Consider the following 25218-nt stretch of genomic DNA (forward strand, 5'->3'; position numbering starts at 1 on the left):
GATGTTTGATATGAGTCTGGAAGGAGAGTACAGTCTAGCCAGACACCTAGGTACTGATAGATGTCCACATATTCTAGGTCGGAGCCATCCAGGGTGGTGATGCTAGTCGGGCGTAACTCTGTAACTCTGTGTTGTTATATTTGTTGAATTGCTATGCTTTATCTTAGCCAAGTAGCATTTGCAAACGAGAACTTGTTCTCAACAAGCCTACCTGTTTAAATAAAGTTGAAATAAAAAATAAAGTATGACAACTTATGACAAGATACATATTGATAGGCGCTTGAATCGGACCATAATGCTTTCCTGCATGAACATTCTAAATAAGTACTTCTTGGTGTCAGGGAAATTGTACGGGTGTAAAAAGTACATATTTTCTTTAGAAATGTAGTGGAGGAAAAGTCAACTGTCAAAAATGTAAATAGTAAATTACAGATACCCCCCAAAAAATTACTTTAAATTATTTTTACTTAAGTACTTTGCCATCTTTTGTGCACACATTTGTTTACATTGCTGTTAGTGTGAGGATTTCTCCTTTGCCAAGATAATCCTTCCACCTGACAGGTGTGGCATATCAAGAAACTGAAATAGCATGGTCATTATACAGGTGCACCTTATGCTGGGGACAATAAAAAGCCACTAAAAGGCACAGATGTCTCAAGTTGAGGGAGTGTGCAATTGTCATGCTGACTGCAGGAAGGCCCACCAGAGCAGTTGCTAGAGAATTGAATGTTCATTTCTTTACCATAAGCTGCCTCAAACATCATTTTAGAGAAGTTGTAACCCCGCTGGCTACTATTTCCATCTAATATTGCCCCTTTTGTGGGGACGAACTCATTCTGATTGGCCCGGGCCTGGCTGCAAGAGCCCTCCAAGGCCCACCCCATGGCTGCACCCTTGCACTGTCATGCGAAATCCATAGATTAGGGACTAATGAATTCATTTCAATTGACTGACTTCCTTATATGGATTAAGTTACGTTTATATTGGCCTCCCGAGTGGCGCAGAGGTCTAAAGCACTGCATCTCCGTGCAAGAGGCGTCACCACAGTCCCTGGTTTGAATCCAGGCTGCATCACAGTCGGCCGTGATTGGGAGTCCCATAGGGCGGCTCACAATTGGCCCAGGGTCATCCAGGTTTGGCCACCATTGTAAATAAGAATTTATTCTTAACTCACTTGCCTAGTTAAAAAAACAAATATGTTTAGTATTCCTTGCTAAAAGGTGAGCCACTTTCATGCTACCGGTTATCCGGAGTTGAGCTCACCAAAGTTACCTCGCCAACTCCTCAAAACGGTTTCGTACTACACCCTCCTAGAGGGCAACATTCAAATTTTGGTGAATCTATGAGCCCTGCTGTGTAAGTCCTGAGTTACAGCGTCATCGTTTAAATAATTTGTTGCCTAGCTAGTTGGCCAAGTTCAAGGTATAAACAACCATTAATTTAAGTCTCTCCTGGTACACTACATCTACTTCCTCTCTGATCCCACCCTGGGACGTATGATGAGCATAGCTGAGAAGGTCCATTCTAGAATGAAATAGAACACTGCAAGCAACATCACACAGTGGATTCTTTTCAGTCTAGGTCATTTGATTTATTTCCAAGACAAGTGCAGTGGTATAGGCCTAATTCAAGGCAGCAAGAGTACACAGGAGAAATAAAACCACTGCCTGCAGCCAGGCACACATATAATACATCAGAAAGCTTTAAGGGACTTGTCCAACTTATTCATTGTTGTGAAGAGAAGTTAGGATGTCAGTGCCATGTGTGTTGGAATCAGTCGGCAGCAGTGGTGTTGGAATCTTCTTCGATGGTGTAATAAATGCTAAACTGTGCATTGTTATTCTGGGAAAGACAGGACAGGAACATGGTTAGAATACAGTGTGATAATAACTACATTTACAAAGGCAGCCCAATTCTGATATTTTTCCTGTCTGTGTGCACACGTCTTTACCACATTGATAGAGTTTGTTAAGGCGTGCTATGTCCAGGGGCTCAGGTGATTTCTCTGTCCAATCTGGACTCCACTCTTCTTGGAGTCAATAGTGGGGTTCCGGTTTGATGAGAAGTAATAACTGCCAGGAGAAACCCAACAATGGGGATTTGAGGAAATGCTACTTTAACAAGGACTGCATCACAATGTCACCCTATTCCCAATATGGTGCACCTAGTTTGACCAGAGCCCAGGTCAAAAGTAGTGACTTAAATAGGGAGACATTTGGGACACAGAGAAAGGTTACTGGAGCTGGATACTGTACAACTCATCTTTACTTATTGCTAGCAGTTTAAAAACAAGGCGAGGAAAATTGAGACTTCATTGGGAATAAGGAGGAGAGGAGTGTGACTGACGTTCCGTAGTGCATTATGGAGTCGTAGTCATAGGGCAGATCCTGAGTGTCTCCTTTCTTCACCTTAAAGTTATCTTCTTTTCCTGGAAGTTAAAAGAGGCAGACGTGACTGGTGGACACTGCTGGGTGTGATTGTGATATAGGGGAATGAAAGTAGAAATCTAGACAAGTTGTTGAGATGGAAACCATTAAGTTGAACCTCTACACGATTCAAGGCATGACTATTGCATCTTACCTAAGGAAACCCATAGCGGGTGGCCTTCATGTTCAAGAGCTTACATGTTATCCCAGGATACCCATTGCGGGTGGCAACTGTAGATGACAATGTGGTGCTATTCATGTAAGGGGAATTTAGCGAACAAGGTTGCTGCGTTCACACCAGGGGAAATTCGCAGGAGTTAACGAATTCAGTTATATTCCACATAATTGGAAATTAGTCTATGAAATACATAGTATTGGTTTCAAACTGAAGAAGACTGATGGTTACAGAGCTGGTGCTGTGAGATTAGGATATCAGGATTCAAGGTTACTATGATATTAGGACCTGCTTAGACAAAGCAATTTTAGCAGTAGAGAACAGGGTTGCAATGTATGGGGAAATTAATGGCTGCAGTAATGAGTACATGATAAATGGAACATTTAGGCATAAATATATGAACGCCTGTTGTTCTGTCCTTGTGGTGTACTGTCTATTTTTGTTATGTAGGGTTTCATGGTGTCTGGACCCCAGGAAGAGCAGCTGCTGCTTTAGCAGTACCTAATGTCAATAGTTATTCTATACGGTCTTCACTCCAGACTACAAAAAGCTCAACAAGGTGTGCTAGTACATGCACACTGCAGCTCTTCAGGGGACAAATTGACCAGCCCTGCCCCTGGTCCACATACAATGCCCGTGAGGTGGTTTAGCATGTGTTGGTGTGAGTTACCTGAGACCACGTTGTCCCACTGTATGGTGATGTATTGGTCACGGTCTGGCCGTGTGTGCTCGTGGTGCAGGCCCAGGGCATGCATCAGCTCATGACACAGGTTCCCCACGTTACAGGCTCTACCGAAGTACAGAGGCTGGGCCCCGCCCTGAAAACCTACATACGACGCACAGCTAGAGTTAAGGGAAGAAAGGTGAGAGAAGGGCGGGAGAAAGAGTGGATATGACAGGAAGAGAGAAAAATAAAGGAAAATGAAGGAGCGTTTGTGAGTTAACTGTAAACTGCTGGGAAGGAGAGTGTGTTAATGTGACCATTTTGGACTCACCCTGTCCCAGAGATGAACTCTATGTAGTTAATCTCATTGGTGTATTCGTGGAAGAGGATACACGTCTGGTCTGAAATCATCTTGAACGCTGCTAGCATAGTTTCCTTTCTGTCCACTGTGGGGGATCAGAGACAATGCATATCATTCTCACTGTATTAGAAATCTAGTGTTAGTGCTCATCTCTCCTACTGTATTCGACACTCACCCAGATCACCGTTGATCTTGTAGGGGATAGAAGTGACGCCTTCATTCTCCGGCCAAAGGGACTTCACAGCTAATCGGTCTTCCTGTAGAACAAAACACCTAGTCTTAAATCTGTCATCTGGTCTGATGAATCCCGTTTTTTGCAATTTCACGCTGATGGGAGGACTAGGGTATAGAGAAAACCACATGCATCCATCATGCCGTGAGGCAACATTGCAGGCTGGTGAGAGGCAGTGTGACGCGTTCACGGCACACATGAAAAAAGTAGAGCAACGTTTGAACGCCACAGGATATCTGAACATAATTGAAAACCAGGTGTATCCATCTGTGAAGGGATTTTTTCAGCAGGATAATGCCCCATGCCACAAGGCCAGGATTGGTTCCACAAACATGAAAGTGAATTCATCTTAGTGCAGTGGCCTGCCCAGTCGCCAGATCTCAATCCAATTAAGCATCTGTGGGATGAGAACGAGCCATTTTGGATTAGAGATCCACTACCAGGCAACTGGGCACAACGGTGGGAAGCATTGGGGAAATCATGGGGCCAGCATTCCTGTGGAACGCTCGACATCTCATAGAGTCCATGCCCCGACGAATTGAGGCTTTTCTGAGGGTAAAGGGGGGGTGCAACTCAATACTAGGTGTTCCTAATGTTTTGTAAACTATATTTTAAGATCTTCACCAAAAAAATAATAATAACTAGAGGGTTGCATACACACAATAAATCTATTATTTGCACGACTCACTGTGCAATAGAGTTTAACATGAATTTTGAATGACTACCTCATCTCTGTACCCCACACATGTCTCAGACAAGCAGTGAATTTCAAACAGACTCAACTGCAACGACCAGGGAGGTTTTCAAATAACTCACAAAAGGCACCTATTGGCAGATGGGTATAAAAAAAGCAGACACTGAATTTCCCTTCGAGCATGGTGAAGTTATTCATTACACTTTGGATGGTGTATTAATACACCCAGTCCCTACAAACATACAGGTGTCTTTCCTGAGTCAGTTGCCGGAGAAGAAGGGAACCGCTCAGGGATTTCACCAATTGTGACTTTAATAATGGCTGTGATAGGAGGAAACTGAGAATGGAACAACATTGTAGTTACTCTACAATACTAACCTGATTGACAGTGAAAAGGAAGCCTGTATAGAATAAAATTCCAAAACATGCATCCTGTTTGCAACAAGGCACTAAAGTAATAGTGCAAAAAAATGTCAAAGCAATTATCTTTTTGTCTTGAATACAAAGTGTAATGAGAGGCTAATCCAATAGATTATTGACTACCACTTCATATTTTCAAGCAGTGGTGGATGAATCATGTTATGGGTATGCTTGTAATCATTGCGGACTGGGGAAGTTTCAGGATAAAAACGAAAAAACACAGAATGAGCTAAACACAAGCAAGATCCTAGAGGAATCCTGGTATAATCTGCTTTCCACCAGACACTGGGAAAATAATTCACCTTTCTTCAGTACCGCCACTCTAAAAAGTTGTGTTAACAGTACTTTCCTGTGGATATTTTGACCATCTGAAGGATCAACACCACGGACCACCAGTAGAGTAAGTTTCAATGTCATTTTATTTAACATTCTGGCTTGTAAAGAGAACTGAAATGATTTTGCAATCATTAGTTTCAGTCTGTATACCAGAAGGTGGTAAGTGCCTTCCGAAAGCATTCATACCTCTTGACCCATTTCATATTTTTTTTGTGACAACCTGAAGTCAAAATGGATGAAATAAAAAATTCTAACCCATCTACACTAAATACTCCATAATGACAGTGAAAATATTTTTGGAAATATTTGCGTGATTATTGAAAATGAAATGCAAAAATATGTCAACTATTCGCATCCCAGAGTCAATTCTTTGTAGAAGCACCTTAGGCAGTGATTACAGCTGTGAGTCTCTCTGGGTACGTCTAAGAGCTTTCCACACCTGGGTTGTGCAGCAGTTGCCCACTTAATTCTTCTCAAAAGTATTCAAGCTGTCAAATTGGTTGTTCATTACTAAACAACCATTTTCAGGTCTTGCTGTAGATTTGTCAAAACTGTAACTCGGCCACTCTGGAACATTCTGTCTTGGTAAGCGACTCCAGTGCAGATTTGCCCTTGTGTTTTAGGTTATTGTTCTGCTGTTAGTAGTATGCCGGCATTGTGTATTTTCCTGTGGATATTTTAGGTCTCAAATTTTGACCATCTGAAGGACCAACACCACGGACAACCAACCGGTAGAGCAAGTTCAAATGTACTTCTAGTCAACAATCTGGCTTGAATTATTTTGCAGTCATTAGCTTCAGGCTGTGTATACCAGAAGGTGGTATCAATCGGATTCATCAGCCTAAAAGACGCAAGTAACAAGAGAGAAAGCAGGGATCATAGACTCACCGAAACCAGAATGTCTCCCTCCATGATAGCAAGGTCGAACTGTAAGTCCTCTGTAACAGAGAGAGAGGGTCTGAAACAACATGTACTGGTTACAAGTCACTACGTCCAGTACCATTAAAGTCCAGACCTTATGATAGAGGTCCAGGATTGCACGCTTCATCTAATGAATACGTTACCTTCTCTGGTTTCAGGTGTTTTATACCAATCATTTTGTCTGCGACGTGGCCCCGTCGAGGCAGTAGAACCTGAAGGGAATTGTGAACAAACTACATTTATAATATCATTGTTTATTGATAGATAAACTTGAAGACAACAGATTGAGTTGTTTCTTTGGGCCCCATCACCCCAAGAGACTGACTTGATAATCACAGTATAGGCCTACCTGTGGCAGAGAAAGTCACATTTGTAGAATTGTTGATGGGGTTTTTAGAGTTGTCCACTGAAACACAGAAGAAAAATATTACTAAGCAGAACAGTACAATAACATAGTTTTGCAGTACGGCTGGCATACATTAAATAAAAACAGGAAAGAGGCCTAGCTTTCAGCCTATCACCTAATGACATGACTGGTCCCCAATGCAAGCCTGCCTACCTGTTGCAGGGAAAGTAGCATTTGAAGTAGTAGCATTTGTGAAATTGGCTATGGGAACACTGCCCACTGAAACACACAAGGGAAACATATTACATGTGACATAATAATAACATGGTCAACCAATTGGCCTCTGTGAAATTGTCCTGGCCTACAGTACCTCAATTGGAAAACACTCAAAAGTAGGACGTCACAACAACAAAATTACTGGTCCTACCTTGGACAACCCAGAGAATCAAAAGCCAAACCATGTTGCAACGTTGATCGTCCCCCAGGATTTGGGAGAAAAGAACCAAAGAAAGGGCACAAACAATTTCACACACTTGCTCTCTTTCCAGTCAAAGAGTGGGTGGGGCAGCAATCACAAAGTAACAGGTGCTGGTGTGGTCACTTGCTTTTAAGTTCTCAACCTCAACAACATATGGCGCTAAGTGTCTCTCTACTCAATTTCCCGCCATTTCGACCTAAGGAAGAAGAAGAATGTGCCTCGCTGTTAAACAATAAAAACGTGCCAGTGATATGCCGTGTTCAAGTGCTACTCGGAACTCGGAAACTCTGAAATGTCAGACATGCGAACTGGTTGTAGTTAAACACGCAGTGCTGAAAAAAGTACGCAATAGTCATTCTTGAGTCAAAGTAAAGACACTTTTAATAGACTCAAGTAACAGTAACCCAGTGAAACACTACTTGAGTAAAAATCTAAAAGTATCTGGTTTTAAATGTACTAAAGTACAGTGGTGGAAAATTGAACCCTGTGGCACCCCCATAGAGACTGCCAGAGGTCAAAAGTAAATGTTATACATCAAATTCCTTATAAGGCAGCATGTTTTTAAAAATGTATTTATGGACTGACAGGGTGCACTCAGATCTGGGACACTGTAAAGTCCATGGAGAATAAGAGCACCTCCTCCCAGCTGCCCACTGCTCTGAGGCTAGGAAACACTGTTACCACCAATAAATCCACTATAATTGAGAATTTCAATAAGCATTTCTCTACGGCTGGCCATGCTTTCCACCTGGCTACCTCTACCCCGGTCAATTGCCCGGCACCCTCCACAGCAACCCCTCCTTCACCCAAATCCAGATAGCTGATGTTCTGAAAAAAGCTGCAACCTCTATTACTAGCCTGTTAAACCTCTCTTTCGTATCGTCTGAGATTCCCAAAGACTGGAATGCTGCCGGGGTCATCCCCCTCTTCAAAGGGGGTGGCACTCTAGACCCAAACTGCTGCAGACCTATATCTATCCTACCCTGTCTTCGAAAGCCAAACAGATTACCGACCATTTCGAATCCCACCGTACCTTCTCTGCTATGCAATCTGGTTTCAGAGCTGGTCATGGGTGCACCATAACCACGTTCAAGGTCCTAAATTATATCATAACCGCCATCGATAAGAGACATTACTGTGCAGCCGTATTCATCGACCTGGCCAAGGCTTTCGACTCTGTCAATCACCACATTCTTATTGGCAGACTCGACAGCCTTGGTTTCTCAAATGATTGGCTCGCCTGGTTCACCAACTACTTCTCTGATAGAGTTCAGTGCGTCAAATCGGAGGGCCTGTCTCTATGGGGGTGCCACAGGGTTCAATTCTCGGGCCGACTCTCTTCTCTGTATACATCAATGATGTCGCTCTTGCTGCTGGTGATTCTCTGATCCACCTCTACGCAGACGACACCATTCTGTATACTTCTGGCCCTTCTTTAGACACTGTGTTAACTAACCTCCAGATGAGCTTCAAAGCCATACAACTCTCCTTCCGTGGCCTCCAACTGCTCTCAAATGCAAGTAAAACTAAATGCATGCTATTCAATCGGTCACTGCCTGGAACCTGCCCGCCCGTACAGCATCACTGCTCTGGACGGCTCTGACTTAGAATACGTGGACAACTACAAATACCTAGGTGTCTGGTTAGACTGTAAACTCTCCTTCCAGACTCACATTAAGCATCTCCAATCCAAAATTAAATTGAGAATCGGCTTCCGATATCGCAACACAGCGTCCTTTACTCATGCTGCCAAACATACCCTCGTAAAACTGACCATCCTTCCGATCCTCGACTTCGGCGATGTCATCTTTAAAATACCCTCCAACACTCTACTCAACAAATTGGATGCAGTCTATCACAGTGCCATCCGGTTTGTCACCAAAGCCCCATATACTACCCACCACTGCGACCAGAAGAGTTATGATTCTGATGTAGGCCTAGAGCAGCCAGTGTAAATGCATATATTGGTTTCTATTAGGTTGTATTTGGATAACAAGAAATATTTCTAATAAAAATACATGTGTGCTTTTTAATATTCTAATACAAATTGAGGTGTGATTGGATGTATAACATTTAGTCATAGGGTGGATATGTTAAGGGGTTTTTATGGATAATGACTAAATTATGTATACATATACATATCAAGGGAACACTAAAATAACACTTCCTAGATCTGAAGGAATGAAATATTCTTACTAAATACTTTTTTCTTTACATAGTTGAATGTGCTGACAACAAAATCACACAAAAATTATCAATGGAAATCAAATTTATCAACCCATGGAATTCTGGATTTGGAGTCACACTCAAAATTAAAGTGGAAAACCACACTACAGGCTGATCCAACTTTGATGTAATGTCCTTAAAACACATCAAAATGAGGCTCAGTAGTGTGTGTGTGGCCTCCACGTGCCTGTATGACCACCCTACAACGCCTGGGCATGCTCCTGATGAGGTGGCGGATGGTCTCCTGAGGGATCTCCTCCCAGACCTGGACTAAAGCATCCGCCAACTCCTGGATAGTCTGTGGTGCAACATGGCATTAGTGGATGGAGCGAGACGTCGATGATGTCCCAGATGTGATGATGTCCCAGATGTGCTCATTTGGATTCAGGTCTGGGGAACGGGCGGGCCAGTCCATAGCATCAATGCCTTCCTCTTGCAGGAACTGCTGACACACTCCAGCCACATGAGGTCTAGCATTGTCTTGCATTAGGAGGAACCCAGGGCCAACCGCACCAGCATATGGTCTCACAAGGGGTCTGAGGATCTCATCTCGGTACCTAATGGCAGTCAGGCTACCTCTGGTGAGCACATGGAGGGCTGTGCGGCCCCCCAAAGAAATACCACCCCGCACCATGACTGATCCACCGCCAAACCGGTCATGCTGGAGGATGTTGCAGGCAGCAGAACGTTCTCCACGGCGTTTCCAGACTCTGTCACGTCTGTCACGTGCTCAGTGTGACCCTGCTTTCATCTGTGAAGAGCACAGGGCGCCAGTGGCGAATTTGCCAATCTTGGTGTTTTCTGGCAAATGCCAAACGTCCTGCACGGTGTTGGGCTGTAAGCAGAACCCCCACCTGTGGACGTCAGGCCCTCATACCACCCTCATGGAGTCTGTTTCTGACTGTTTGAGCAGACACATGCACATTTGTGGCCTGCTGGCGGTCATTTTGCAGGGCTCTGGCAGTGCTCCTCCTGCTCCTCCTTGCACAAAGGCGGAGGTAGCGGTCCTGCTCCTGGGTTGTTGCCCACCTACGGTCTCCTCCACGTCTCCTGATGTACTGGCCTGTCTCCTGGTAGCGCCTCCATGCTCTGGACACTACGCTGACAGACACAGCAAACCTTCTTGCCACAGCTCGTATTGATGTGCTATCCTGGATGAGCTGCACTACCTGAGCCACTTGTGTGGATTTTAGACTCCGTCTCATGCTACCACTAAAGTGAAAGCACCGCCAGCATTCAAAAGTGACCAAAACATCAGCCAGGAATCATAGGAACTGAGAAGTGGTCTGTGGTCACCACCTGCAGAACCACTCCTTTATTGGGGGTGTCTTGCTAATTGCCTATAATTTCCAACTGTTGTCTATTTCATTTGCACAACAGCATGTGAAATTTATTGTCAATCAGTGTTGCTTCCTAAGTGGACAGTTTGATTTCACAGTATTGTGATTGACTTGGAGTTACATTGTGTTGTTTAAGTGTTCCCTTTATTCTTTTGAACAGTGTATATTGCCATTGTATCTGAGAGGAGGAGAGACATTTTTTTTTTATTGATTTATTATGGTCCGATTCAAGCACCTATCAAGTTACCTATCAATATGTATATTGTCATAAGTTGTCATACTTTATTTTTTATTTCACCTTTATTTAACCAGGTAGGCTAGTTGAGAACAAGTTCTCATTTGCAAAACCTGGCCAAGATAAAGCATTAGCAGTGTGAACAGACAACAAAGAGTTACACATGGAGTAAACAATTATCAAGTCAATAACACAGTAGACAAAAAAAGAGAGTCTATATACATTGTGTGCAAAAGGCATGAGGTAGGTGAATAATTACAATTTAGCAGATTAACACTGGAGTGATAAATGATCAGATGGTCATGTTAGCTAGAGATATCGGTGTGCAAAAGAGCAGAAAAGTAAATAAATATAAACAGTTTGGGGATGGGGTAGCTAAAATTTTATGCTAAATAACTATCTTACAAATTCAGAAATGTTAGTGTTTTAGATTGAGATGTTTGAACATGGTGAGGAGATAAAATCTCCTTTAAAACTTCACCTCCAAATGAGGTGTTGGCTTTAGGGATGATCAGTGAGATACACCTGCTGGAGCGCGTGCCAAACCCACTGGGTGTTGCATCTGACCAGTGAACTGAGATAAGGCGGAGCTTTATCTCAGCATGGACTTGTTGACTGACCTGAAGCCAGTGGGTCTGGCAGGTATATCTCACTGGTCACCAGCCAATTCCTCCATGCAGGTCCTTGCAGTGGTGGGTGGTATAAGGTGACTTTAGTAACAAAAAATCACTGAAGCTGGAGACTCATATGGCACTTATTGGATGGCACTGTCCAGTTTGCTGAGTAGAGTATTGGAAGCTATTTTGTAGATGACATCATAGGATCGGTAGGATAGTCAGTTTTACTAGATAAACTGCATCCAGTTTGCTGAGTAGAGTATTGGAAGCTATTTTGTAGATGAGACTTATCTGAGGATCCCCATACTGTTTTATTTTGGGTTAGTTTGCACGTGAGTGAAGGAGGCTTTGACTTGCAGAATCATATTCTGCACTCTACCATTTGAGTTTTTAGATTGGAGATGTTTGATATGAGTCTGGAAGGAGACCATGGCAGTCTATTGCCAGACACCTAGGTCTTACCTGATTTGTCCACATATTCTATAGACTTTTCGTTTTTCTAATGTATTGACTGTATGTTTTGTTTATTCCATGTGTAACTCTGTGTTGTTATATTTGTTGAATTGCTATGCTTTATCTTAGCCAAGTAGCATTTGCAAACGAGAACTTGTTCTCAACAAGCCTACCTGTTTAAATAAAGGTGAAATAAAAAATAAAGTATGACAACTTATGACAAGATACATATTGATAGGCGCTTGAATCGGACCATAATGCTTTCCTGCATGAACATTCTAAATAAGTACTTCTTGGTGTCAGGGAAATTGTACGGGTGTAAAAAGTACATATTTTCTTTAGAAATGTAGTGGAGGAAAAGTCAACTGTCAAAAATGTAAATAGTAAATTACAGATACCCCCCAAAAAATTACTTTAAATTATTTTTACTTAAGTACTTTGCCATCTTTTGTGCACACATTTGTTTACATTGCTGTTAGTGTGAGGATTTCTCCTTTGCCAAGATAATCCTTCCACCTGACAGGTGTGGCATATCAAGAAACTGAAATAGCATGGTCATTATACAGGTGCACCTTATGCTGGGGACAATAAAAAGCCACTAAAAGGCAGATGTCTCAAGTTGAGGGAGTGTGCAATTGTCATGCTGACTGCAGGAAGGTCCACCAGAGCAGTTGCTAGAGAATTGAATGTTCATTTCTTTACCATAAGCTGCCTCAAACATCATTTTAGAGAAGTTGTAACCCCGCTGGCTACTATTTCCATCTAATATTGCCCCTTTTGTGGGGACGAACTCATTCTGATTGGCCCGGGCCTGGCTGCAAGAGCCCTCCAAGGCCCACCCCATGGCTGCACCCTTGCACTGTCATGCGAAATCCATAGATTAGGGACTAATGAATTCATTTCAATTGACTTCCTTATATGGATTAAGTTACGTTTATATTGGCCTCCCGAGTGGCGCAGAGGTCTAAAGCACTGCATCTCCGTGCAAGAGGCGTCACCACAGTCCCTGGTTTGAATCCAGGCTGCATCACAGTCGGCCGTGATTGGGAGTCCCATAGGGCGGCTCACAATTGGCCCAGGGTCATCCAGGTTTGGCCACCATTGTAAATAAGAATTTATTCTTAACTCACTTGCCTAGTTAAAAAAACAAATATGTTTAGTATTCCTTGCTAAAAGGTGAGCCACTTTCATGCTACCGGTTATCCGGAGTTGAGCTCACCAAAGTTACCTCGCCAACTCCTCAAAACGGTTTCGTACTACACCCTCCTAGAGGGCAACATTCAAATTTTGGTGAATCTATGAGCCCTGCTGTGTAAGTCCTGAGTTACAGCGTCATCGTTTAAATAATTTGTTGCCTAGCTAGTTGGCCAAGTTCAAGGTATAAACAACCATTAATTTAAGTCTCTCCTGGTACACTACATCTACTTCCTCTCTGATCCCACCCTGGGACGTATGATGAGCATAGCTGAGAAGGTCCATTCTAGAATGAAATAGAACACTGCAAGCAACATCACACAGTGGATTCTTTTCAGTCTAGGTCATTTGATTTATTTCCAAGACAAGTGCAGTGGTATAGGCCTAATTCAAGGCAGCAAGAGTACACAGGAGAAATAAAACCACTGCCTGCAGCCAGGCACACGTATAATACATCAGAAAGCTTTAAGGGACTTGTCCAACTTATTCATTGTTGTGAAGAGAAGTTAGGATGTCAGTGCCATGTGTGTTGGAATCAGTCGGCAGCAGTGGTGTTGGAATCTTCTTCGATGGTGTAATAAATGCTAAACTGTGCATTGTTATTCTGGGAAAGACAGGACAGGAACATGGTTAGAATACAGTGTGATAATAACTACATTTACAAAGGCAGCCCAATTCTGATATTTTTCCTGTCTGTGTGCACACGTCTTTACCACATTGATAGAGTTTGTTAAGGCGTGCTATGTCCAGGGGGCTCAGGTGATTTCTCTGTCCAATCTGGACTCCACTCTTCTTGGAGTCAATAGTGGGGTTCCGGTTTGATGAGAAGTAATAACTGCCAGGAGAAACCCAACAATGGGGATTTGAGGAAATGCTACTTTAACAAGGACTGCATCACAATGTCACCCTATTCCCAATATGGTGCACCTAGTTTGACCAGAGCCCAGGTCAAAAGTAGTGACTTAAATAGGGAGACATTTGGGACACAGAGAAAGGTTACTGGAGCTGGACTGTACAACTCATCTTTACTTATTGCTAGCAGTTTAAAAACAAGGCGAGGAAAATTGAGACTTCATTGGGAATAAGGAGGAGAGGAGTGTGACTGACGTTCCGTAGTGCATTATGGAGTCGTAGTCATAGGGCAGATCCTGAGTGTCTCCTTTCTTCACCTTAAAGTTATCTTCTTTTCCTGGAAGTTAAAAGAGGCAGACGTGACTGGTGGACACTGCTGGGTGTGATTGTGATATAGGGGAATGAAAGTAGAAATCTAGACAAGTTGTTGAGATGGAAACCATTAAGTTGAACCTCTACACGATTCAAGGCATGACTATTGCATCTTACCTAAGGAAACCCATAGCGGGTGGCCTTCATGTTCAAGAGCTTACATGTTATCCCAGGATACCCATTGCGGGTGGCAACTGTAGATGACAATGTGGTGCTATTCATGTAAGGGGAATTTAGCGAACAAGGTTGCTGCGTTCACACCAGGGGAAATTCGCAGGAGTTAACGAATTCAGTTATATTCCACATAATTGGAAATTAGTCTATGAAATACATAGTATTGGTTTCAAACTGAAGAAGACTGATGGTTACAGAGCTGGTGCTGTGAGATTAGGATATCAGGATTCAAGGTTACTATGATATTAGGACCTGCTTAGACAAAGCAATTTTAGCAGTAGAGAACAGGGTTGCAATGTATGGGGAAATTAATGGCTGCAGTAATGAGTACATGATAAATGGAACATTTAGGCATAAATATATGAACGCCTGTTGTTCTGTCCTTGTGGTGTACTGTCTATTTTTGTTATGTAGGGTTTCATGGTGTCTGGACCCCAGGAAGAGCAGCTGCTGCTTTAGCAGTACCTAATGTCAATAGTTATTCTATACGGTCTTCACTCCAGACTACAAAAAGCTCAACAAGGTGTGCTAGTACATGCACACTGCAGCTCTTCAGGGGACAAATTGACCAGCCCTGCCCCTGGTCCACATACAATGCCCGTGAGGTGGTTTAGCATGTGTTGGTGTGAGTTACCTGAGACCACGTTGTCCCACTGTATGGTGATGTATTGGTCACGGTCTGGCCGTGTGTGCTCGGTGCAGGCCCAGGGCATGCATCAGCTCATGACACAGGTTCCCCACGTTACAGGCTCTACCGAAGTACAGAGGCTGGGCCCCGCCCTGAAAACCTACATACGACGCACAGCTAGAGTTAAGGGAAGAAAGGTGAGAGAAGGGCGGGAGAAAGAGTGGATATGACAGGAAGAGAGAAAAATAAAGGAAAATGAAGGAGCGTTTGTGAGTTAACTGTAAACTGCTGGGAAGGAGAGTGTGTTAATGTGACCATTTTGGACTCACCCTGTCCCAGAGATGAACTCTATGTAGTTAATCTCATTGGTGTATTCGTGGAAGAGGATACACGTCTGGTCTGAAATCATCTTGAACGCTGCTAGCATAGTTTCCTTTCTGTCCACTGTGGGGGATCAGAGACAATGCATATCATTCTCACTGTATTAGAAATCTAGTGTTAGTGCTCATCTCTCCTACTGTATTCGACACTCACCCAGATCACCGTTGATCTTGTAGGGGATAGAAGTGACGCCTTCATTCTCCGGCCAAAGGGACTTCACAGCTAATCGGTCTTCCTGTAGAACAAAACACCTAGTCTTAAATCTGTCATCTGGTCTGATGAATCCCGTTTTTTGCAATTTCACGCTGATGGGAGGACTAGGGTATAGAGAAAACCACATGCATCCATCATGCCGTGAGGCAACATTGCAGGCTGGTGAGAGGCAGTGTGACGCGTTCACGGCACACATGAAAAAAGTAGAGCAACGTTTGAACGCCACAGGATATCTGAACATAATTGAAAACCAGGTGTATCCATCTGTGAAGGGATTTTTTCAGCAGGATAATGCCCCATGCCACAAGGCCAGGATTGGTTCCACAAACATGAAAGTGAATTCATCTTAGTGCAGTGGCCTGCCCAGTCGCCAGATCTCAATCCAATTAAGCATCTGTGGGATGAGAACGAGCCATTTTGGATTAGAGATCCACTACCAGGCAACTGGGCACAACGGTGGGAAGCATTGGGGAAATCATGGGGCCAGCATTCCTGTGGAACGCTCGACATCTCATAGAGTCCATGCCCCGACGAATTGAGGCTTTTCTGAGGGTAAAGGGGGGGTGCAACTCAATACTAGGTGTTCCTAATGTTTTGTAAACTATATTTTAAGATCTTCACCCAAAAAATAATAATAACTAGTGGGCGTTGCCATTGAGATTGTCGTCACTGGCAGACACACAATAAACCTATTATTTGCACGACTCACTGTGCAATAGAGTTTAACATGAATTTTGAATGACTACCTCATCTCTGTACCCCACACATGTCTCAGACAAGCAGTGAATTTCAAACAGACTCAACTGCAACGACCAGGGAGGTTTTCAAATAACTCACAAAAGGCACCTATTGGCAGATGGGTATAAAAAAAAGCAGACACTGAATTTCCCTTCGAGCATGGTGAAGTTATTCATTACACTTTGGATGGTGTATTAATACACCCAGTCCCTACAAACATACAGGTGTCTTTCCTGAGTCAGTTGCCGGAGAAGAAGGGAACCGCTCAGGGATTTCACCAATTGTGACTTTAATAATGGCTGTGATAGGAGGAAACTGAGAATGGAACAACATTGTAGTTACTCTACAATACTAACCTGATTGACAGTGAAAAGGAAGCCTGTATAGAATAAAATTCCAAAACATGCATCCTGTTTGCAACAAGGCACTAAAGTAATAGTGCAAAAAAATGTCAAAGCAATTATCTTTTTGTCTTGAATACAAAGTGTAATGAGAGGCTAATCCAATAGATTATTGACTACCACTTCATATTTTCAAGCAGTGGTGGATGAATCATGTTATGGGTATGCTTGTAATCATTGCGGACTGGGGAAGTTTCAGGATAAAAACGAAAAAACACAGAATGAGCTAAACACAAGCAAGATCCTAGAGGAATCCTGGTATAATCTGCTTTCCACCAGACACTGGGAAAATAATTCACCTTTCTTCAGTACCGCCACTCTAAAAAGTTGTGTTAACAGTACTTTCCTGTGGATATTTTGACCATCTGAAGGATCAACACCACGGACCACCAGTAGAGTAAGTTTCAATGTCATTTTATTTAACATTCTGGCTTGTAAAGAGAACTGAAATGATTTTGCAATCATTAGTTTCAGTCTGTATACCAGAAGGTGGTAAGTGCCTTCCGAAAGCATTCATACCTCTTGACCCATTTCATATTTTTTTTGTGACAACCTGAAGTCAAAATGGATGAAATAAAAAATTCTAACCCATCTACACTAAATACTCCATAATGACAGTGAAAATATTTTTGGAAATATTTGCGTGATTATTGAAAATGAAATGCAAAAATATGTCAACTATTCGCATCCCAGAGTCAATTCTTTGTAGAAGCACCTTAGGCAGTGATTACAGCTGTGAGTCTCTCTGGGTACGTCTAAGAGCTTTCCACACCTGGGTTGTGCAGCAGTTGCCCACTTAATTCTTCTCAAAAGTATTCAAGCTGTCAAATTGGTTGTTCATTACTAAACAACCATTTTCAGGTCTTGCTGTAGATTTGTCAAAACTGTAACTCGGCCACTCTGGAACATTCTGTCTTGGTAAGCGACTCCAGTGCAGATTTGCCCTTGTGTTTTAGGTTATTGTTCTGCTGTTAGTAGTATGCCGGCATTGTGTATTTTCCTGTGGATATTTTAGGTCTCAAATTTTGACCATCTGAAGGACCAACACCACGGACAACCAACCGGTAGAGCAAGTTCAAATGTACTTCTAGTCAACAATCTGGCTTGAATTATTTTGCAGTCATTAGCTTCAGGCTGTGTATACCAGAAGGTGGTATCAATCGGATTCATCAGCCTAAAAGACGCAAGTAACAAGAGAGAAAGCAGGGATCATAGACTCACCGAAACCAGAATGTCTCCCTCCATGATAGCAAGGTCGAACTGTAAGTCCTCTGTAACAGAGAGAGAGGGTCTGAAACAACATGTACTGGTTACAAGTCACTACGTCCAGTACCATTAAAGTCCAGACCTTATGATAGAGGTCCAGGATTGCACGCTTCATCTAATGAATACGTTACCTTCTCTGGTTTCAGGTGTTTTATACCAATCATTTTGTCTGCGACGTGGCCCCGTCGAGGCAGTAGAACCTGAAGGGAATTGTGAACAAACTACATTTATAATATCATTGTTTATTGATAGATAAACTTGAAGACAACAGATTGAGTTGTTTCTTTGGGCCCCATCACCCCAAGAGACTGACTTGATAATCACAGTATAGGCCTACCTGTGGCAGAGAAAGTCACATTTGTAGAATTGTTGATGGGGTTTTTAGAGTTGTCCACTGAAACACAGAAGAAAAATATTACTAAGCAGAACAGTACAATAACATAGTTTTGCAGTACGGCTGGCATACATTAAATAAAAACAGGAAAGAGGCCTAGCTTTCAGCCTATCACCTAATGACATGACTGGTCCCCAATGCAAGCCTGCCTACCTGTTGCAGGGAAAGTAGCATTTGAAGTAGTAGCATTTGTGAAATTGGCTATGGGAACACTGCCCACTGAAACACACAAGGGAAACATATTACATGTGACATAATAATAACATGGTCAACCAATTGGCCTCTGTGAAATTGTCCTGGCCTACAGTACCTCAATTGGAAAACACTCAAAAGTAGGACGTCACAACAACAAAATTACTGGTCCTACCTTGGACAACCCAGAGAATCAAAAGCCAAACCATGTTGCAACGTTGATCGTCCCCAGGATTTGGGAGAAAAGAACCAAAGAAAGGGCACAAACAATTTCACACACTTGCTCTCTTTCCAGTCAAAGAGTGGGTGGGGCAGCAATCACAAAGTAACAGGTGCTGGTGTGGTCACTTGCTTTTAAGTTCTCAACCTCAACAACATATGGCGCTAAGTGCCTCTCTACTCAATTTCCCGCCATTTCGACCTAAGGAAGAAGAAGAATGTGCCTCGCTGTTAAACAATAAAAACGTGCCAGTGATATGCCGTGTTCAAGTGCTACTCGGAACTCGGAAACTCTGAAATGTCAGACATGCGAACTGGTTGTAGTTAAACACGCAGTGCTGAAAAAGTACGCAATAGTCATTCTTGAGTCAAAGTAAAGACACTTTTAATAGACTCAAGTAACAGTAACCCAGTGAAACACTACTTGAGTAAAAATCTAAAAGTATCTGGTTTTAAATGTACTAAAGTACAGTGGTGGAAAATTGAACCCTGTGGCACCCCCATAGAGACTGCCAGAGGTCAAAAGTAAATGTTATACATCAAATTCCTTATAAGGCAGCATGTTTTTAAAAATGTATTTATGGACTGACAGGGTGCACTCAGATCTGGGACACTGTAAAGTCCATGGAGAATAAGAGCACCTCCTCCCAGCTGCCCACTGCTCTGAGGCTAGGAAACACTGTTACCACCAATAAATCCACTATAATTGAGAATTTCAATAAGCATTTCTCTACGGCTGGCCATGCTTTCCACCTGGCTACCTACCCCGGTCAATTGCCCGGCACCCTCCACAGCAACCCCTCCTTCACCCAAATCCAGATAGCTGATGTTCTGAAAAAGCTGCAACCTCTATTACTAGCCTGTTAAACCTCTCTTTCGTATCGTCTGAGATTCCCAAAGACTGGAATGCTGCCGGGGTCATCCCCCTCTTCAAAGGGGGTGGCACTCTAGACCCAAACTGCTGCAGACCTATATCTATCCTACCCTGTCTTCGAAAGCCAAACAGATTACCGACCATTTCGAATCCCACCGTACCTTCTCTGCTATGCAATCTGGTTTCAGAGCTGGTCATGGGTGCACCACAACCACGTTCAAGGTCCTAAATTATATCATAACCGCCATCGATAAGAGACATTACTGTGCAGCCGTATTCATCGACCTGGCCAAGGCTTTCGACTCTGTCAATCACCACATTCTTATTGGCAGACTCGACAGCCTTGGTTTCTCAAATGATTGGCTCGCCTGGTTCACCAACTACTTCTCTCTGATAGAGTTCAGTGCGTCAAATCGGAGGGCCTGTCTCTATGGGGGTGCCACAGGGTTCAATTCTCGGGCCGACTCTCTTCTCTGTATACATCAATGATGTCGCTCTTGCTGCTGGTGATTCTCTGATCCACCTCTACGCAAACGACACCATTCTGTATACTTCTGGCCCTTCTTTAGACACTGTGTTAACTAACCTCCAGATGAGCTTCAAAGCCATACAACTCTCCTTCCGTGGCCTCCAACTGCTCTCAAATGCAAGTAAAACTAAATGCATGCTATTCAATCGGTCACTGCCCGGAACCTGCCCGCCCGTACAGCATCACTGCTCTGGACGGCTCTGACTTAGAATACGTGGACAACTACAAATACCTAGGTGTCTGGTTAGACTGTAAACTCTCCTTCCAGACTCACATTAAGCATCTCCAATCCAAAATTAAATTGAGAATCGGCTTCCGATAGAGCAACACAGCGTCCTTTACTCATGCTGCCAAACATACCCTCGTAAAACTGACCATCCTTCCGATCCTCGACTTCGGCGATGTCATCTTTAAAATACCCTCCAACACTCTACTCAACAAATTGGATGCAGTCTATCACAGTGCCATCCGGTTTGTCACCAAAGCCCCATATACTACCCACCACTGCGACCAGAAGAGTTATGATTCTGATGTAGGCCTAGAGCAGCCAGTGTAAATGCATATATTGGTTTCTATTAGGTTGTATTTGGATAACAAGAAATATTTCTAATAAAAATACATGTGTGCTTTTTAATATTCTAATACAAATTGAGGTGTGATTGGATGTATAACATTTAGTCATAGGGTGGATATGTTAAGGGGTTTTTATGGATAATGACTAAATTATGTATACATATACATATCAAGGGAACACTAAAATAACACTTCCTAGATCTGAAGGAATGAAATATTCTTACTAAATACTTTTTTCTTTACATAGTTGAATGTGCTGACAACAAAATCACACAAAAATTATCAATGGAAATCAAATTTATCAACCCATGGAATTCTGGATTTGGAGTCACACTCAAAATTAAAGTGGAAAACCACACTACAGGCTGATCCAACTTTGATGTAATGTCCTTAAAACACATCAAAATGAGGCTCAGTAGTGTGTGTGTGGCCTCCACGTGCCTGTATGACCACCCTACAACGCCTGGGCATGCTCCTGATGAGGTGGCGGATGGTCTCCTGAGGGATCTCCTCCCAGACCTGGACTAAAGCATCCGCCAACTCCTGGATAGTCTGTGGTGCAACATGGCATTAGTGGATGGAGCGAGACATGATGTCCCAGATGTGCTCATTTGGATTCAGGTCTGGGGAACGGGCGGGCCAGTCCATAGCATCAATGCCTTCCTCTTGCAGGAACTGCTGACACACTCCAGCCACATGAGGTCTAGCATTGTCTTGCATTAGGAGGAACCCAGGGCCAACCGCACCAGCATATGGTCTCACAAGGGGTCTGAGGATCTCATCTCGGTACCTAATGGCAGTCAGGCTACCTCTGGTGAGCACATGGAGGGCTGTGCGGCCCCCCAAAGAAATACCACCCCGCACCATGACTGATGGATGTTGCAGGCAGCAGAACGTTCTCCACGGCGTTTCCAGACTCTGTCACGTCTGTCACGTGCTCAGTGTGACCCTGCTTTCATCTGTGAAGAGCACAGGGCGCCAGTGGCGAATTTGCCAATCTTGGTGTTCTCTGGCAAATACCAAATGTCCTGCACGGTGTTGGGCTGTAAGCAGAACCCCCACCTGTGGACGTCAAGCCCACATACCACCCTCATGGAGTCTGTTTCTGACTGTTTGAGTAGACACATGCACATTTGTGGCCTGCTGGCGGTCATTTTGCAGGGCTCTGGCAGTGCTCCTCCTGCTCCTCCTTGCACAAAGGCGGAGGTAGCGGTCCTGCTGCTGGGTTGTTGCCCTCCTACGGCCTCCTCCACGTCTCCTGATGTACTGGCCTGTCTCCTGGTAGCGCCTCCATGCTCTGGACACTACGCTGACAGACACAGCAAACCTTCTTGCGACAGCTCGTATTGATGTGCTATCCTGGATGAGCTGCACTACCTGAGCCACTTGTGTGGGATTTAGACTCGGTCTCATGCTACCACTAAAGTGAAAGCACCGCCAGCATTCAAAAGTGACCAAAACATCAGCCAGGAAGCATAGGAACTGAGAAGTGGTCTGTGGTCACCACCTGCAGAACCACTCCTTTATTGGGGGTGTCTTGCTAATTGCCTATAATTTCCAACTGTTGTCTATTTCATTTGCACAACAGCATGTGAAATTTATTGTCAATCAGTGTTGCTTCCTAAGTGGACAGTTTGATTTCACAGTAGTGTGATTGACTTGGAGTTACATTGTGTTGTTTAAGTGTTCCCTTTATTCTTTTGAGCAGTGTATGTTGCCATTGTATCTGAGAGGAGACATTTTTTTAAATTTATTTTTTATTTTTTATTGATTTATTATGGTCCGATTCAAGCACCTATCAAGTTACCAGCACCCAGCATCTTACCTGCATTGCTCTGTACCAAAACCATTGTTGTTAAATGTAACGTAAACAAGTATTCTTACTAAAAGAAGCTTTCTTATCAAAACCGAGGTCCCGAGTCATTACTAAGAAGTTAGCAAATCTAAAATTGTCAGAGTCGAAAGCCTTGGCAAGGTCGATGAAGACGGCTGCACAGTACTGTCTTTTATCGATGGCGGTTATGATATCTTTTAGTACCTTGAGCGTTTATGACAAAATAGGAGGTATATAAACTAATGTACATGATTTATATGTAGTACTCTCGAGAATAAACGCTATTGATTGATTTTGAGACTGGTTTCTGTCCATTTTATGCAAATAAGTATCTTACAAATTCTTAGAAATGTGCAGTGTTTTAATTGAATTGGTTGATGAACATATAGGAATGAAATTCCTTTAACAACTACCACCGCTTTGACCTGTACGCTCTCGTTGGTTGGCCCTCGCTTCATACTCGTCGCCAAACCCACTGGCTACAGGTCATCTACAAGTCTCTGCTAGGTAAAGGCCCGCCTTATCTCAGCTCACTGGTCACCATAGCAGCACTCACTCGAAGCACGCGCTCCAGCAGGTATATCTCACTGGTCACCCCCAAAGCCAATTCCTCCTATGGTCGCCTTTCCTTGCAGTTCTCTGCTGCCAATGACTGGAACGAACTGCAAAAATCACTGAAGCTGGAGACTCATATCTCCCTCACTAGCTTTAAGCACCAGCTGTCAGAGCAGCTCACAGATCACTGCACCTGTACATAGCCCATCTGTAAACAGACTTATCTACCTCATCCCCATACTGTATTTATTTTGCTCCTTTGCACCCCAGTATCTCGACTTCCACATTCATATTCTGCACATCTACCATTCCAGTTTTTAATTCCCATATTGTAATTACTTTGCCACCATGGCCTATTTATTGCCTTAACTCCCTTGTCTTACCTCATTTGCACTCACTGTATAGACTTTTCGTTTTTCTAATGTATTGACTGTATGTTTTGTTTATTCCATGTGTAACTCTGTGTTGTTATATTTGTTGAATTGCTATGCTTTATCTTAGCCAAGTAGCATTTGCAAACGAGAACTTGTTCTCAACAAGCCTACCTGTTTAAATAAAGGTGAAATAAAAAATAAAGTATGACAACTTATGACAAGATACATATTGATAGGCGCTTGAATCGGACCATAATGCTTTCCTGCATGAACATTCTAAATAAGTACTTCTTGGTGTCAGGGAAATTGTACGGGTGTAAAAAGTACATATTTTCTTTAGAAATGTAGTGGAGGAAAAGTCAACTGTCAAAAATGTAAATAGTAAATTACAGATACCCCCCAAAAAATTACTTTAAATTATTTTGACTTAAGTACTTTGCCATCTTTTGTGCACACATTTGTTTACATTGCTGTTAGTGTGAGGATTTCTCCTTTGCCAAGATAATCCTTCCACCTGACAGGTGTGGCATATCAAGAAACTGAAATAGCATGGTCATTATACAGGTGCACCTTATGCTGGGGACAATAAAAAGCCACTAAAAGGCACAGATGTCTCAAGTTGAGGGAGTGTGCAATTGTCATGCTGACTGCAGGAAGGCCCACCAGAGCAGTTGCTAGAGAATTGAATGTTCATTTCTTTACCATAAGCTGCCTCAAACATCATTTTAGAGAAGTTGTAACCCCGCTGGCTACTATTTCCATCTAATATTGCCCCTTTTGTGGGGACGAACTCATTCTGATTGGCCCGGGCCTGGCTGCAAGAGCCCTCCAAGGCCCACCCCATGGCTGCACCCTTGCACTGTCATGCGAAATCCATAGATTAGGGACTAATGAATTCATTTCAATTGACTGACTTCCTTATATGGATTAAGTTACGTTTATATTGGCCTCCCGAGTGGCGCAGAGGTCTAAAGCATTGCATCTCCGTGCAAGAGGAGTCACCACAGTCCCTGGTTTGAATCCAGGCTGCATCACAGTCGGCCGTGATTGGGAGTCCCATAGGGCGGCTCACAATTGGCCCAGGGTCATCCAGGTTTGGCCACCATTGTAAATAAGAATTTATTCTTAACTCACTTGCCTAGTTAAAAAAACAAATATGTTTAGTATTCCTTGCTAAAAGGTGAGCCACTTTCATGCTACCGGTTATCCGGAGTTGAGCTCACCAAAGTTACCTCGCCAACTCCTCAAAACGGTTTCGTACTACACCCTCCTAGAGGGCAACATTCAAATTTTGGTGAATCTATGAGCCCTGCTGTGTAAGTCCTGAGTTACAGCGTCATCGTTTAAATAATTTGTTGCCTAGCTAGTTGGCCAAGTTCAAGGTATAAACAACCATTAATTTAAGTCTCTCCTGGTACACTACATCTACTTCCTCTCTGATCCCACCCTGGGACGTATGATGAGCATAGCTGAGAAGGTCCATTTTAGAATGAAATAGAACACTGCAAGCAACATCACACAGTGGATTCTT

At 43.2% G+C, this 25218-nt stretch overlaps 2 protein-coding genes across 2 annotated transcripts; both read right to left on the minus strand.

The window, feature by feature from the left end:
- Window positions 1-1673: 1673 nt before the first annotated feature.
- Window positions 1674-7164, minus strand: LOC124047918 (astacin-like metalloprotease toxin 5). Its single transcript, XM_046368264.1, has 11 exons — window positions 7003-7164; window positions 6789-6854; window positions 6579-6635; window positions 6373-6441; window positions 6197-6246; window positions 3802-3883; window positions 3597-3711; window positions 3272-3444; window positions 2347-2428; window positions 1952-2072; window positions 1674-1842 (listed from the first exon to the last, which is right to left on the minus strand). The coding sequence occupies exons 1-10, from the start codon at window positions 7034-7036 to the stop codon at window positions 1979-1981; spliced, it is 822 nt and encodes a 273-aa protein (XP_046224220.1). The 5' UTR covers window positions 7037-7164; the 3' UTR covers window positions 1674-1842; window positions 1952-1978.
- A 6287-nt stretch (window positions 7165-13451) lies between these two features.
- On the minus strand, window positions 13452-19063 carry LOC124047919 (astacin-like metalloprotease toxin 1). Its single transcript, XM_046368265.1, has 11 exons — window positions 18905-19063; window positions 18691-18756; window positions 18481-18537; window positions 18275-18343; window positions 18099-18148; window positions 15679-15760; window positions 15474-15588; window positions 15151-15321; window positions 14226-14307; window positions 13832-13953; window positions 13452-13722 (listed from the first exon to the last, which is right to left on the minus strand). The coding sequence occupies exons 1-8, from the start codon at window positions 18936-18938 to the stop codon at window positions 15189-15191; spliced, it is 606 nt and encodes a 201-aa protein (XP_046224221.1). The 5' UTR covers window positions 18939-19063; the 3' UTR covers window positions 13452-13722; window positions 13832-13953; window positions 14226-14307; window positions 15151-15188.
- Between the last annotated feature and the right edge of the window lie 6155 nt (window positions 19064-25218).

Source organism: Oncorhynchus gorbuscha, linkage group LG11 (genome assembly GCF_021184085.1).
Source record: "Oncorhynchus gorbuscha isolate QuinsamMale2020 ecotype Even-year linkage group LG11, OgorEven_v1.0, whole genome shotgun sequence".
Lineage (NCBI taxonomy): Eukaryota > Metazoa > Chordata > Actinopteri > Salmoniformes > Salmonidae > Oncorhynchus > Oncorhynchus gorbuscha.

Coding starts and splice junctions, on each gene's coding strand:
- LOC124047918 (XM_046368264.1), bottom strand. CDS start 7,036: ATGGTTTGGCTTTTGATTCTCTGGGTTGTCCAAG. Junction 6,636..6,788: donor TGCTACTTTCCCTGCAACAG/GTAGGCAGGCTT, acceptor TCTGTGTTTCAG/TGGACAACTCTAAAAACCCC. Junction 3,712..3,801: donor CAAGATCAACGGTGATCTGG/GTGAGTGTCGAA, acceptor GATCCCCCACAG/TGGACAGAAAGGAAACTATG.
- LOC124047919 (XM_046368265.1), bottom strand. CDS start 18,938: ATGGTTTGGCTTTTGATTCTCTGGGTTGTCCAAG. Junction 18,149..18,274: donor AACACCTGAAACCAGAGAAG/GTAACGTATTCA, acceptor TCTCTGTTACAG/AGGACTTACAGTTCGACCTT. Junction 15,761..18,098: donor AGGGAGACATTCTGGTTTCG/GTGAGTCTATGA, acceptor TTTGTTCTACAG/GAAGACCGATTAGCTGTGAA.